The 11,249-nt window shown below is 45.4% G+C and overlaps 5 protein-coding genes across 5 annotated transcripts in view; 3 read left to right on the top strand and 2 right to left on the bottom strand.

Annotated features, from left to right (window-relative positions):
• Positions 1–1,075: 1,075 nt before the first annotated feature.
• Positions 1,076–4,561, top strand: PHALS_11243 (hypothetical protein F443_19278; the record flags this gene model as incomplete). Its single annotated transcript, XM_024726802.1, has 3 exons — positions 1,076–1,902; positions 2,199–2,235; positions 2,318–4,561. The coding sequence occupies 3 exons, from the start codon at positions 1,076–1,078 to the stop codon at positions 4,559–4,561; spliced, it is 3,108 nt and encodes a 1,035-aa protein (XP_024577443.1).
• A 166-nt stretch (positions 4,562–4,727) lies between these two features.
• Positions 4,728–6,785, bottom strand: PHALS_11242 (hypothetical protein F442_19044; the record flags this gene model as incomplete). The annotated part of the gene is made up of 1 exon (XM_024726801.1): positions 4,728–6,785. The coding sequence occupies one exon, from the start codon at positions 6,783–6,785 to the stop codon at positions 4,728–4,730; it is 2,058 nt and encodes a 685-aa protein (XP_024577442.1).
• A 43-nt stretch (positions 6,786–6,828) lies between these two features.
• On the top strand, positions 6,829–8,231 carry PHALS_11241 (uncharacterized protein; the record flags this gene model as incomplete). Its single annotated transcript, XM_024726800.1, has 4 exons — positions 6,829–6,916; positions 6,982–6,992; positions 7,063–7,884; positions 7,947–8,231. The coding sequence occupies 4 exons, from the start codon at positions 6,829–6,831 to the stop codon at positions 8,229–8,231; spliced, it is 1,206 nt and encodes a 401-aa protein (XP_024577441.1).
• A 181-nt stretch (positions 8,232–8,412) lies between these two features.
• Positions 8,413–9,541, top strand: PHALS_11240 (hypothetical protein F443_19264; the record flags this gene model as incomplete). Its single annotated transcript, XM_024726799.1, has 3 exons — positions 8,413–9,123; positions 9,182–9,406; positions 9,476–9,541. The coding sequence occupies 3 exons, from the start codon at positions 8,413–8,415 to the stop codon at positions 9,539–9,541; spliced, it is 1,002 nt and encodes a 333-aa protein (XP_024577440.1).
• Positions 9,542–9,857: 316 nt separating this feature from the next.
• Positions 9,858–11,249, bottom strand: part of PHALS_11239 (hypothetical protein F443_19263) — a gene marked incomplete at both ends in the record, with an annotated part of 1,428 nt that continues 36 nt past the window's right edge. The window contains 4 exons of the mRNA XM_024726798.1: positions 9,858–10,658; positions 10,744–10,860; positions 10,929–11,065; positions 11,127–11,211. Of these exons, the coding sequence (XP_024577439.1) occupies positions 9,858–10,658; positions 10,744–10,860; positions 10,929–11,065; positions 11,127–11,211 (1,140 nt within the window). The remainder of the gene's footprint in view (positions 10,659–10,743; positions 10,861–10,928; positions 11,066–11,126; positions 11,212–11,249) is intronic.

The raw sequence follows: 11,249 nt of genomic DNA, 5'->3' as shown, positions 1-11,249 counted from the left end.
AAGATGGGATCAAATTTTTTTTACGGGAACTTCCCGTCCCTTAACGTCCCCATCCCTAGTTAATATCGCACTTGAGTGTTTTCAGTGATTAGTAAGCTGGTCAAAATAGTGTCTTTCTTACATAAGCAAAACTCAATCTGTGTGGCGTAAACATAATTATAAAAGCCACCTAACCGCATAGATTAGTAAATCTGAAGGCCGTAGCCTACTTTTCATACTCCTACGGTAATTATCGACCCAAAAAAGGGAGGTAGTACATTTTACCAGCTGTGTCTGTGATAGGGCTGGGATTTGATATGTATATAAGAGGTGCTGGTGCACGTTACGTAAGGGTCCATGAAGCCGTGCATAAAACAGAATTTAAAGCATATGAGATCCATTTTGAACCATTACGTTTTACGGGCATAAATTTTCTAGGTGAGGAAAAGCTAACTTGATATTAGCAGTAAGAGTTATCAGATTTCGAGCATTCAAGATTTGAAATGGCAACATTTACAATCGGTCTTTCTTCGTTTCTAGTGATTGTTGTCTTGTAGATGACCGTAGTCGTCTTCACGAATTTGTATTTTGGCTATCCAGTTATTAGATGCAGTGATGTTGAGTGCTTTTGTCGTATGCGGATATCTGGTTACGATGACGTGCGCAATGAGATAACAATCCTTCCGGCTTCACGATCTATTTCACTTATGTATGTTATTTCACAGGATACGAAGCGTGAATGTGTCATCTTAACCTTCGTTTAAAACAACCTGGTCACAAATATCCGACTATTGTCATATTGCTAAAGCAAAGCGTTGCGAGAATGCACCAAATATCCAGGCCGGTCGTAGCTTGGAACAATTATGCTTGTACACTGCGTGCATCACAACAGCTCGACCTGACGCGAGAATGATACTATGTAAGTTTATAATATCACAAACCTTTCAACCTTTCAAAAGAAATCATATACAGCAGATGTATACAAGAGAACGACTGCTCTCCAGCTGCTGTGTACTCACATTCGCCAATTGTCTCCCGCAAACTCAACCACTTGGTCATCGTTCGAACTTATTGAACATTCGTGTACGTCAGTTCCATGGCTGTTCGCAAGTCCATTTCATTCCCAATCGCACCGCCTATACCGTTGCGACGTCTCAAGGCACAGAAAAATAGTCTCTCGTTTTCGCATTCGAAACAAAGACCAACACCTCACCTTCCTCCAACTCCAAGTTTAGAGCAGACACTGCTTGATAATGTGCACGTGGAATTTATTAAGGCTGTAGTACCCGGGCAAAACAAACTCGCTAGCCCACGCTATATTATGCGCATCAATAATACAGCGCTGGACCAGACGTGGGAGATGGGAAGGACTTTTCAAGAGTTTTACGAACTAAAAGAAGCAGTTGCTAGCGTACTCGATTACGGTCATTTTTGTCCATCAAACTGCCCGTGGCTGTACATGTATGCGGCGAATCATTTTCCACGCCGTCGTATCTTTCGATCGCGAAGCCCAAGTGTGATTTCTGCGCGTCTGACGCATTTACAAACGTACCTTTCGACTCTCTTGCGTATGGCGAAACAAAATCGCAATCTTGAATGTGCAGTGTCGTCGACTAAATTACCACAATTGATCTACGACTTTCTTTTCGAAGGTATGGTCTTTAATCGCTCGGATTTCGTGCGATCAAGCGAACGGTCTTCAATGATGAGTGGACGAGAAAGCTGTTTTAGCGAAATCGACCCGACCCAAGATTCTGAGGATTGTTCGATCTGTCACCAGGCGCTTGTTAGTGACAACACGGTGGCAATCGTATCAGCAGCTCCAGCGATCAGATGTGGATCTCCTGACGATAGCAAAAAGCAACACACTCACGTCACAGCGAGTCTAACTACGTTGAATTGTGGCCATTGCTTTCATGATGAGTGCATCCTCGCGAAACTTAATGAGGATCTCACTTGCCCTCTTTGCATTATGCACTCAACTCTACCTTGATTAAGGTCTCACCATCTGGCCTTTGCCGATATTTTCTACTTTGTCATGTATTGTAGTTTGCAATCGAGATAATAGTTTGTTCGTTATTGATTAGGAACAATCCATTTTGATACTGAAGTCGACCATTCGTGCAGGCATTCGAAACTATATGCTTTTCAAATAACAGAACAATAAGCTTAAACAAAGTTTATTTGTGTAGCTGAACTTTGATTAAATCATTTTTTAGACCTTGTCAAATGAAGCGTAGGGTCCGCGACCAGGAGGTGCGTCTTCCTCTCTTGCGAATACTGAGCTGATACGATGACAGATAGCCTTCGTATATTTCTTTTATTTCTCTAAATGCAGGCAACAGACGCACAAGGTCGTCGACGTTTTCACGGAGCTTTCACTGGTGGCTTTTCAGCTGGTCACTACAACTCTGTTGGTAGTAAGGAAGGATGGACTCCCAAAACTTTCTCTTCTTCTCGTAGTAATCGCTCGTCATATGTGGAGCAACGTCCTGAAGACTTTATGGATGAAGAGGATGATCCACTATTGGGGAAACGACTAGAGACTACGGAGTGCTATGATACCTTGCAAACAGGAGCAAAACGACGACTGCAAGAGCAGCAATCAGATCAATCTGTCGTTTCTGCCATTCCCGGATTTTTGTGGCCGAACGATTGGAATTTGCCTGTAAATGACTCTATTGGAATGAAATTACTTAAACGGATGGGGTGGAAGGAAGGCCACGGTATTGGACAACCAGTTCGACGACGCAAGTTCGATAAAGTGGAGAATAAACAACCAAAAGAAGTGCTGCGAGGTGATGAAGAGCAAAACTCAGAGCCAGATGATGAAGAAGTTGTGTACGTGCCGCCACGAAAAGTGTTTGATGTGCGAACTTCCTTTCCTAAGCCGAAATTGGATCGATATGGTGCAGGATTTGATCCGTATCGAGATGCCCCGGAGTTTCACGCATTTAAAGAGCAACAGAAGAATAAACAAAAGGAGCGAGAAGGATCTCATCGTCACATAGTTTCATTTGTGGACGCGTTAAAGTCAACAAATGGTACAAACCGGGCGACCAATGGCTACGGATTGAGTGCGCTTGAAGAAAACGACGATATTGATGTATATGGGACGATTTCGATGGATGATTTTGATCGGGCAATCGCGCCACTAAGAGCAAAAAACGATGTCAAACGGCTAGAATCATCGTCACAACATGAGACGTTAAGGCTTAGCCGAGCGTTGTGTTCTGATGGACGTCCTGTCCTTCCTGGATTTGAGCTGGCAATAGCGAAGGAATCCCCATCAAAAGCTGTGAATTTTCATCTAAACGTACCAACTAATTTTAAAGCTTATCATCGCTTTGACAATGAAAGTGATCAATATGATGCCGTAACGTCTTTGTATCGCAAGTACCATCTACTCAACGACATTGTTAAGAGTGGAGTTCTCGTGACAGCGAAGCAGCGCGGCGCTCTACTTGAAGACGCTGGTCAAGATGTACAAGACCAAGCTGGTAATGCCGCGACCGTTACAACTGGAAGTGTTTTTGATTTGTTGGGTGAAGAGCAAAAAGCAAAAATTTTTAAGGCTGCAGCCAATGCAAAACAAGATGTTTTGTTATCGGATGTAGAGCGTGCACCTTCTATCGCAGCGCGTAAAGATCGGCAAATTTTAGGAGAAAGTTGTGGCGGGAAGCAATTACGTGCTTCAATCTCTGCGTCCATTTCAAAGAGATTTGTGTCATCGACATCGATCGCCGACGAGAATACAAGTGACTCTGTTTCCTCAAAGCAGCCTATATTGAAAGCGTCATATCGATCGACAAGTCCGTGGATTCCAAAATCACTTCTATGTAAGCGATTTCACGTTAAATGTGTCGGGCCGACAGGATCGGAAGGACCCCGCGATAGTTCTGATATAAAGCAAAATTTGTACGACAAAGAACTTGTGCCTCATTTGGTCGAATTTGCTTCTGGTCGAGCTGCATATCGAAAGTCCGACAATATTGGCAAGTCCTTTGAAGTGAGTACAGTCGATGTAGCAGCAGGTGGAAATCAACTTCCAGTGGCACCAGCTCAAAAGGCATCTCTAGATTTGCTTAAATCAATATTTGAGCCATCTGACGAGTCTTTGAGTGAAGATGACAGTGACGATGAGAGTGGTGTTGAGGGCAACAGTGATCAGTGCAATGTTGAGAGTACCGAATCAACTACGCAGCAAAAAGAATCTGTTCGGCTGCCTTCGACAGTCCTTTCGTCGGCGCGAGGAATACATGATCGACACCAATCAAATCCACAAGAATCGAGCTCGTCGGATGAGGCAAATGCCACGATGTTACATTATGACGATTTTGAGACAAAAGAACTGAATAAAGTTGACGGTCAGAATGCCGAACAACGGACAAAAGAAAGAAAGTTGCGTACGAAGCACAAGAAACGTCACAAACATCGCTCGTTGCGTGACGAAAAGGTCAGGAAGAAAAAGGCGAAAAAGGAACAGAAAGAAAGAAAGTCGCACAGACGCCACACATTGAGACACTCGAGATATAGTCGAAGTCCGAGTGCGGCAAGAACACCTCGTTCCTCGAATCGATAATGTTGATGTGTCAAAAACCTAATTTTTGAGTCGCAGACATAAAGACGTAATTTTGAATCTATGTCAACAGAATTGAATTGATAAACTACTCAATGCACGACATTGAGCTTTTAGAAGTGGCTTGCTGTGATCGTATCCCTGGTCTATATAAGGTTGCCCCATTAAATTAGTCAAAAGTCTTCTTATTACCCTGGAAGTTCTGAATAGAAGTCGGCTGACGCTTTGGTGGGCCATCACCACGTCCGCCACGTCCACCACGGCCCCCACCACGACCACGACCACCTCCACGGCCCCCACCTCGACCACCAAAGCCGCGGCCTCCACCACGGCCACCATCGAAACCTCCACGGCCACCGCGGCCACCATCAAAACCCCCACGTCCTCCTCGGCCACCGCGTCCACCACCGCGTCCACCAAAACCTCCACGGCCACCACCACCGTTCATATCGCGTGACTTTGCAAAGTTAACACGAATGGCACGACCATTTACGTATGATCCCGCAAGTTTTACAGCTACATCAACAGCTTCTGTTTCGGCGAAATCAATGTGTCCAAATCCACGAAACTCGCCAGTCTCGCGGTCTGTAGCCAAACGGCAATTGATAATCTCTCCACACTCACCAAAAGTCTCACGAATTGTGTTTTCGTCTACATCCCAAGAAAGATTCCCGATGAAAACACTCGTGCAACCCTCAGGCTTTTCATCAAACATATTCTTCTTTTCAGCCGTACGAATTTTCATCCAGCGGCCACCAAAGTCCTGACCATCCATGGTGAGAGCAGCTTCCGCAGCTTCAGCAGTAGCAAAAGTAACGAAAGCAGTACCAGAAGAGCGACCATTTTGCATTACTATACGGGCGGCAGTCACCTCACCACATCCAGCAAAATGCTCTTTTAGCTCTTCCTCCGTCGCAGACCACGGCAAACCAGCAATAAAAATCTCAAGCGCCTTTTGTGGATTCGTTACACCAGCAGCATCACCATTTGCCTGCTTATGGACCTTATTAGATTTTTCACCGACATCCGAATTCTTACGCTTTTTAGAGACAATAGGAGTCGAATCCTCCTCTGATGATGAGTCGGAATCACTTGACGAGGACGAAGATTCTTCTTTCTTTGCTGCAGTCTTGTTGGCAGATGGTTTCTTTGTGTCCTCTTCATCAGAAGAGGACGATGAAGAGCTGTCACTATCCTCCATCTTTGTATCTACTGAGCTACCTGGGAGTGGCTTTTTGGAATCATCCACGTCTTCAGATGACTCCTCTGAAGAATCAGAGCTTGACTCAGAGCTTTTCTTTGTCGCTGCTACCTTTTTCGTGGGTGTGGTCTTCTTTGCAGGAGTCTCCTCTTCGTCCGACGAAGAATCAGAGCTAGATTCGGTACTCTCTTTTTTGGCGACCACCTGCTGCGTGGTAGTGGTCTTTTTCGCAGGAGCCTCATCGTCGTCCGACGAAGAGTCAGAACTCGATCCAGAACTTTCTTCCTTGCCAACCACCTTCTGTGTGGATGTGGTCTTCTTGGCAGGGGGCTCTTCTTCGTCCGACGAGGAATCCGAGCTGGAATCAGAACTCTCTGCCGTGGCAACAACCTTCTTTGTGGGTGTGGCTTTTTTTGTGGGCGCAACTGTTTTCGTGGGTGTGGCTTTTTTTGTGGCCGTGGCTTTATTCGTGGGCGTGGCTTTTTTCGTGGGCGTCACCGTTTTCTTAGGGACCTCCTCTTCTTCCGATGAAGAGTCCGAGCTGGAGTCAGAACTCTCTTTTTTAGCAGCTACCTTGGCGGATGTGGTTTTTTTCGTTGCGTTCGTGGAAGGAGATTTTTTCGAACCCTCCTTCTTGGTTTCCACCTTCTTGGACGCTGTCACTTTGGTCTTAGGTGCTTCTTCTTCGTCTGAAGAAGAATCCGAACTTGAATCGGAACTCACTTTTTTTGTCAATGTATCCGGCTTGGAATCATCGTCGTCAGAGGAAGAATCTGAAGAGTCAGAGGTCGATGTTTTCTTGGTAGTCGATACCTCAGCAGCAACTACTTTAGCACGATCATCTTCCTCGTCTGAACTCGAATCTGAGCTATCGGAGTCAACAGGTTTCTTTGGAGCAGGTTTAACGCCCTTCTTGGCCATTACAACCTTTTTCTGCGGCGATTTCTTGCTGCTCAGGTTTGATGACGCGCTGCTGTTGCTGGACGTAGGTTTCACGACAACAGGAGCTTTTACTTTCTTGGCCATAATCTGTATAGAGAAGAGTCTGACGGTGCTGAATGATTACCAAATGACCTGCTGCATTCACCTTTCGTTGGTTGCTAGGCACTTGGTTGGCTGGGCGACACATGGTACAGCGTACCAATTGCCAATAATATGTAAGCTACATTAGTTCCATGTGTTTTACATGAAACCGACAGGTACCGAAATGTGTGGTGTACAGCGTTAGTTCAGGTGTTTTCCATGGAAAAAGGGGGGGGCAATTGAGGTTATTATGTTGCAATTGTGGACCGCGCCACACCAGTCTGGTGTGGCAGTCTTTCTTTTGAATCGATCCGACCACCCGACCATAATGGTAGCAAATGGTGCTGACGAGGACGCAACAACAACACAAGTTGAGGTGGAAGACATCACAAAGCTAGAGAACGATACAGTTGTGGGTGTAAAGCGTCACGAACGCGAGGATGACGTTGATTCATTAGTGAATGCCGTTCCACACGCAACTGTTGACGACCCAGGCGACTCGCAGGACTCGCAAGCTACTCAGGATGACGAAATTAGCGAGGTTGTGGCAAAGCTAAAAGAATCCGTCGGTGTGGACGTTGCATTTGATGCAGCTGCAGCTGCTGCGGCTGAAGTGCCGCCCCCAGAGGCAATGAAAACTGATACGTCTACGCCGGTAGAAGACGCAGTTATGGCTGCGGCTGCTGCAAGTATTGGTGCTGACCCGAATGCAATCGCTAATGTCAAATTTGATAGCAAACGTATGGCACGCGTGTCGTTCAACTCGTGGTTCGACTTCGATTCGTACTTTGAAATGTACATGCAGGAGACATTCCAGCCCTTCCGCATGCGATCATCTTGTAGTGTTGAAGCTTACCGTCGCAACCAACAAAAGGTCATGCTGAATAACAAAAGCTCACGTGGACGTCGCGCCGAGTTCCCAGATGAAGCCATTCATCACCATCGGATATATATGTGTACTCACGCCATGAAGGCGCGTTGTCGTGGTGCAAACACCCGGCCAGGACAGAAATATCGTGGTATTGGCTGCATGGCCAAGATCAATGTTAAAATAACCCCAGCTGACAATCCTTCGAAGTACATGGTCATCGTCACGGATCAGGCGAGTACTACTATTACAACTAAACTTGAATTAGATCTGACATTAAGGCTTTTCTATTATAGGTGGTGACGCATAATCATCCAGTAAGTCGCGAAATTTATGAGGCGTACCCGGACGTTCTGTTAAAAATGATGCGGCGCAGCCAGTTGTCGCAATCGATTCTGGGTCATCCTCCTCCTCCTAAATTCGAGACACCCCAGCAGACGCAAAAGTACGAGCGTGCTATGAATACGTTTCAATCAGTAGCTGAGACTATGGCACGTTTGAGCGATGAGGATTACGAAGCGCAACTTGGTCAGCTGCAGCGGCTTTATACGCCAGTCACGGAACAAGACCAAACTGTTTGAGTAAAAAGTCTCGCTAAATTGTGTGCGGCTGTTGATCACAACTACTTAGCTTTCTTTTTTCTTTTAAATAATTCTATGCACTCAAATTTTGGCTAATAAAACCAGATCAGTGTGGCTTACGTAAGTAAAGGGGGTACAGAGAATCGCAGTCACGTAACGTCGATCAATACGTCAAGCACCGATGACGAGCAATGGCGTGGACGTAGCGCTGGCGCCTAATTCGAGCGTGATCCTAGATCCGGCCGAATCGTTATCTTTTCATTTGCAGCCACAGATGGCACCTCAGGCGGTGCTGACAATCCGCAATGTGGCAGACGACCGACAGGTCGCTTTTAAAGTCAAGACGACGCGGCCTCTACGCTACCTAGTACGACCGAACCAGGGACTACTCGGGCCTAATGGCTCTGCTTCTATCATGGTGATACTACAACAGAAGGATTGTGACGAACTATTGCGCTTGGATCCGGCCGAGCGCCAACTGGCTAACGACAAGTTCCTGGTACAGAGTATCTACGTAGATGATAGTTTCTATGAAATGGTTAAGACGAAATCGACAAAGGAGATGGCAGATGAACTCACAAATATGTGGGCGCGAACAGATAAGCGCGCATTATCGAATAAAAAGCTTCGATGTCGCTTTGTACAAGACGGCGAAGACACTAGCCGTTCTATTTCTCCGCCCCGAGTTTTGTCGACCAGTGAGTCACCTTCCAAGACAGCAGTTACCTCGGATTTGAGATCTCAAAAGGAAGAGGGACAAGAGACGGTAACAACGCCCGCGCAGCTTGCGTCGGCACTATTGCAAGATGACAAATCAAAAGGCGTGGATAGCAGAGATGGAGGTCAAGAAACCATTCAAGAGATTGCTGGACTGCGTAAAAAATATGACGAGGTAAGGTCAAAAAGCGTGTAGACAAAAATGAGGGATAAAGTTTAACAATTTTGTGTAGCTTGTGGCATTTACAGTACAACTGACCGCACAGCGCGATGTATTGATGAGCGACTTGGACAAGACCCGCCAGGCGTTACAAAAGTCAAATACTGATGCTCAGCGAGTGAAGAAACTTTCTGAGGAGTCGATGGGTTTACGTCAGCGAAAAGCAGGTGGCGCAATTGGAGCTTCTGGCAAGGAAAGTTCGCACGCGGTCGTGGATACCAATGCAAAGGAGCAAAATGTACGTTGTGAAGAAATAGTATGGATCAAGACAGAGAGAATTATTTACTCTGTGTGTTTTGTTCATCAGGCATTCGGACCCCTTCATCTCTTTATTTGCGCAGTGATTTTCTTTTTGATTGGACGGTACTATTAGGTGGTATGCGTGCTGAAGTTGAGCTAAAGTAGGATAATATTGCCGTACCTTTTGCCAAACTTTGTAGCTTACGGCTGTGGCAGAAGGTAAGTTGGTCTGCTGTGGGTTCCACGAAGCAGAGTTGCATGTAGTAAACCTTATAGGAGACCTGAGAGAAATGAATGAATATTACAAGGTTTCATAAGCTTCGTAGCATATTATCGAGCAGGTTTTTTACTTCAGCATACAGATGTACAAAGTCTTCGGACAGATCTTTAAGCTATCGCAGGTTGAGCTCCATACTTTCGCCGGATCAGCTTACAAAATCTTCAGGTGGCTAATTGAGAATTGCAGTGACACTCATCTTGCGCTTGCCCTCCATATGTAGCGGAGCACACGCTTTGCGCTTCGATCTTCGCGCACGACGGGCATCCGTTGCACTTTCACCCCCGTCGCTCAACCCAGATGAGTGCACGTCAGTACTTTCTTTCATTGACAACATAGCAATCGCTGCAGCATCACTATCGGATTGAGTGCCGGTAGGAGCCACGTGTAAGGGGACTGTAGGCATGATGCTATTTTGTTCTTGCAAACGTCCACCAAAACGTGGTGACGGTACATCAGTGTCATCATCTGGAAAACCGGCGTCATCCAAGTTATCCTCGTATTCTCCATCGCCATCATAAGCACTTTCAATCTTTTTGAGCTCCCGTACATCATCCCGAAGCGCATTTACTCGTACTAGTGTTACAGCGTCTTCGGATCTTGGAGAAGATAACTCTACAGCGCCTCTATATCTGCATTGATCTTCGCGATCTCTACTACTCCCTGGTGATATCTCATTAGGTAAACGGCTTTGGGATGCACTATGACCAACAGCTGGACAAGTTGAAAGTTCAAGGCCTCCAAGTGGTTTTTCTAGCGGTAAAGAAGACGAGCTACCGATACTTGACGTATACAACTTTTGTGCATCATGCTGTTCGATGCTAGAGCCAGTTGTTTGCATAAATATATGCTCCAGACGGTCTATCATTTGAAGTAAAGGTTCGTAAGTCGCAAATGGCTGCTTCATCAAGATCGTGTGCATGAATTTGTTCCGCGTAGCATATCCTGTCCATTTGTCATGTTTTTTAAGTATCTTAATCAAACAAGCGATTCCAATCGACACATACGATACCAAATTTAAGAAATAATATCAAGTAATACAAATCGATCGTGCGTACCTTGGAAATACCACAAAAGTTCATCACAGCAAAGTTTTCAAGTAAGAGCAAATCCTTATATTGTTCGACGCAGCTCTTCATAAGCGCAGTTTTGGCTCCGGTCGACTCGGGGTTTGTCTATGCATCAAACCGCGTCAATTATACAACAAATCTGTAATTGTCTACGTAAAATAACAAGATTGAACCTTCACTTGCTGGATACTCGAGTCAATAGCAGCGACTTGATTCATATGCTTAGCCTGCTCTTTGATGAAAAAGTCGGCAATCTTTTTAATTTCCATGCGCAGAGTGCGAAAAAAATTCATTTCATCTTGTGATTGACCTATTCAAACCATTCGAAATCAAAATGCAATTAAATCTGAGCGACTTGATCTAAAACGTACGAATGCTGTCATTATCCTCCTTGGCCGAAGGTTTAATCTTGATTTTGACAACCTTATCGCCCTGTAGCTTCTCTTCCTTTCTAATCTGAGCACAGTCTTTAATAATCTTCTTTAGCACCTTAT

The sequence above is a fragment of the Plasmopara halstedii genome (genome assembly GCF_900000015.1).
Source record: "Plasmopara halstedii genome assembly, contig: Scaffold_526, whole genome shotgun sequence".
In the NCBI taxonomy this organism is placed as follows: Eukaryota; Oomycota; class Peronosporomycetes; order Peronosporales; family Peronosporaceae; genus Plasmopara; species Plasmopara halstedii.
The sequence above is the reverse complement of the archived record's forward strand: the minus strand, read 5'-3'. Positions and strand labels throughout refer to the sequence as shown.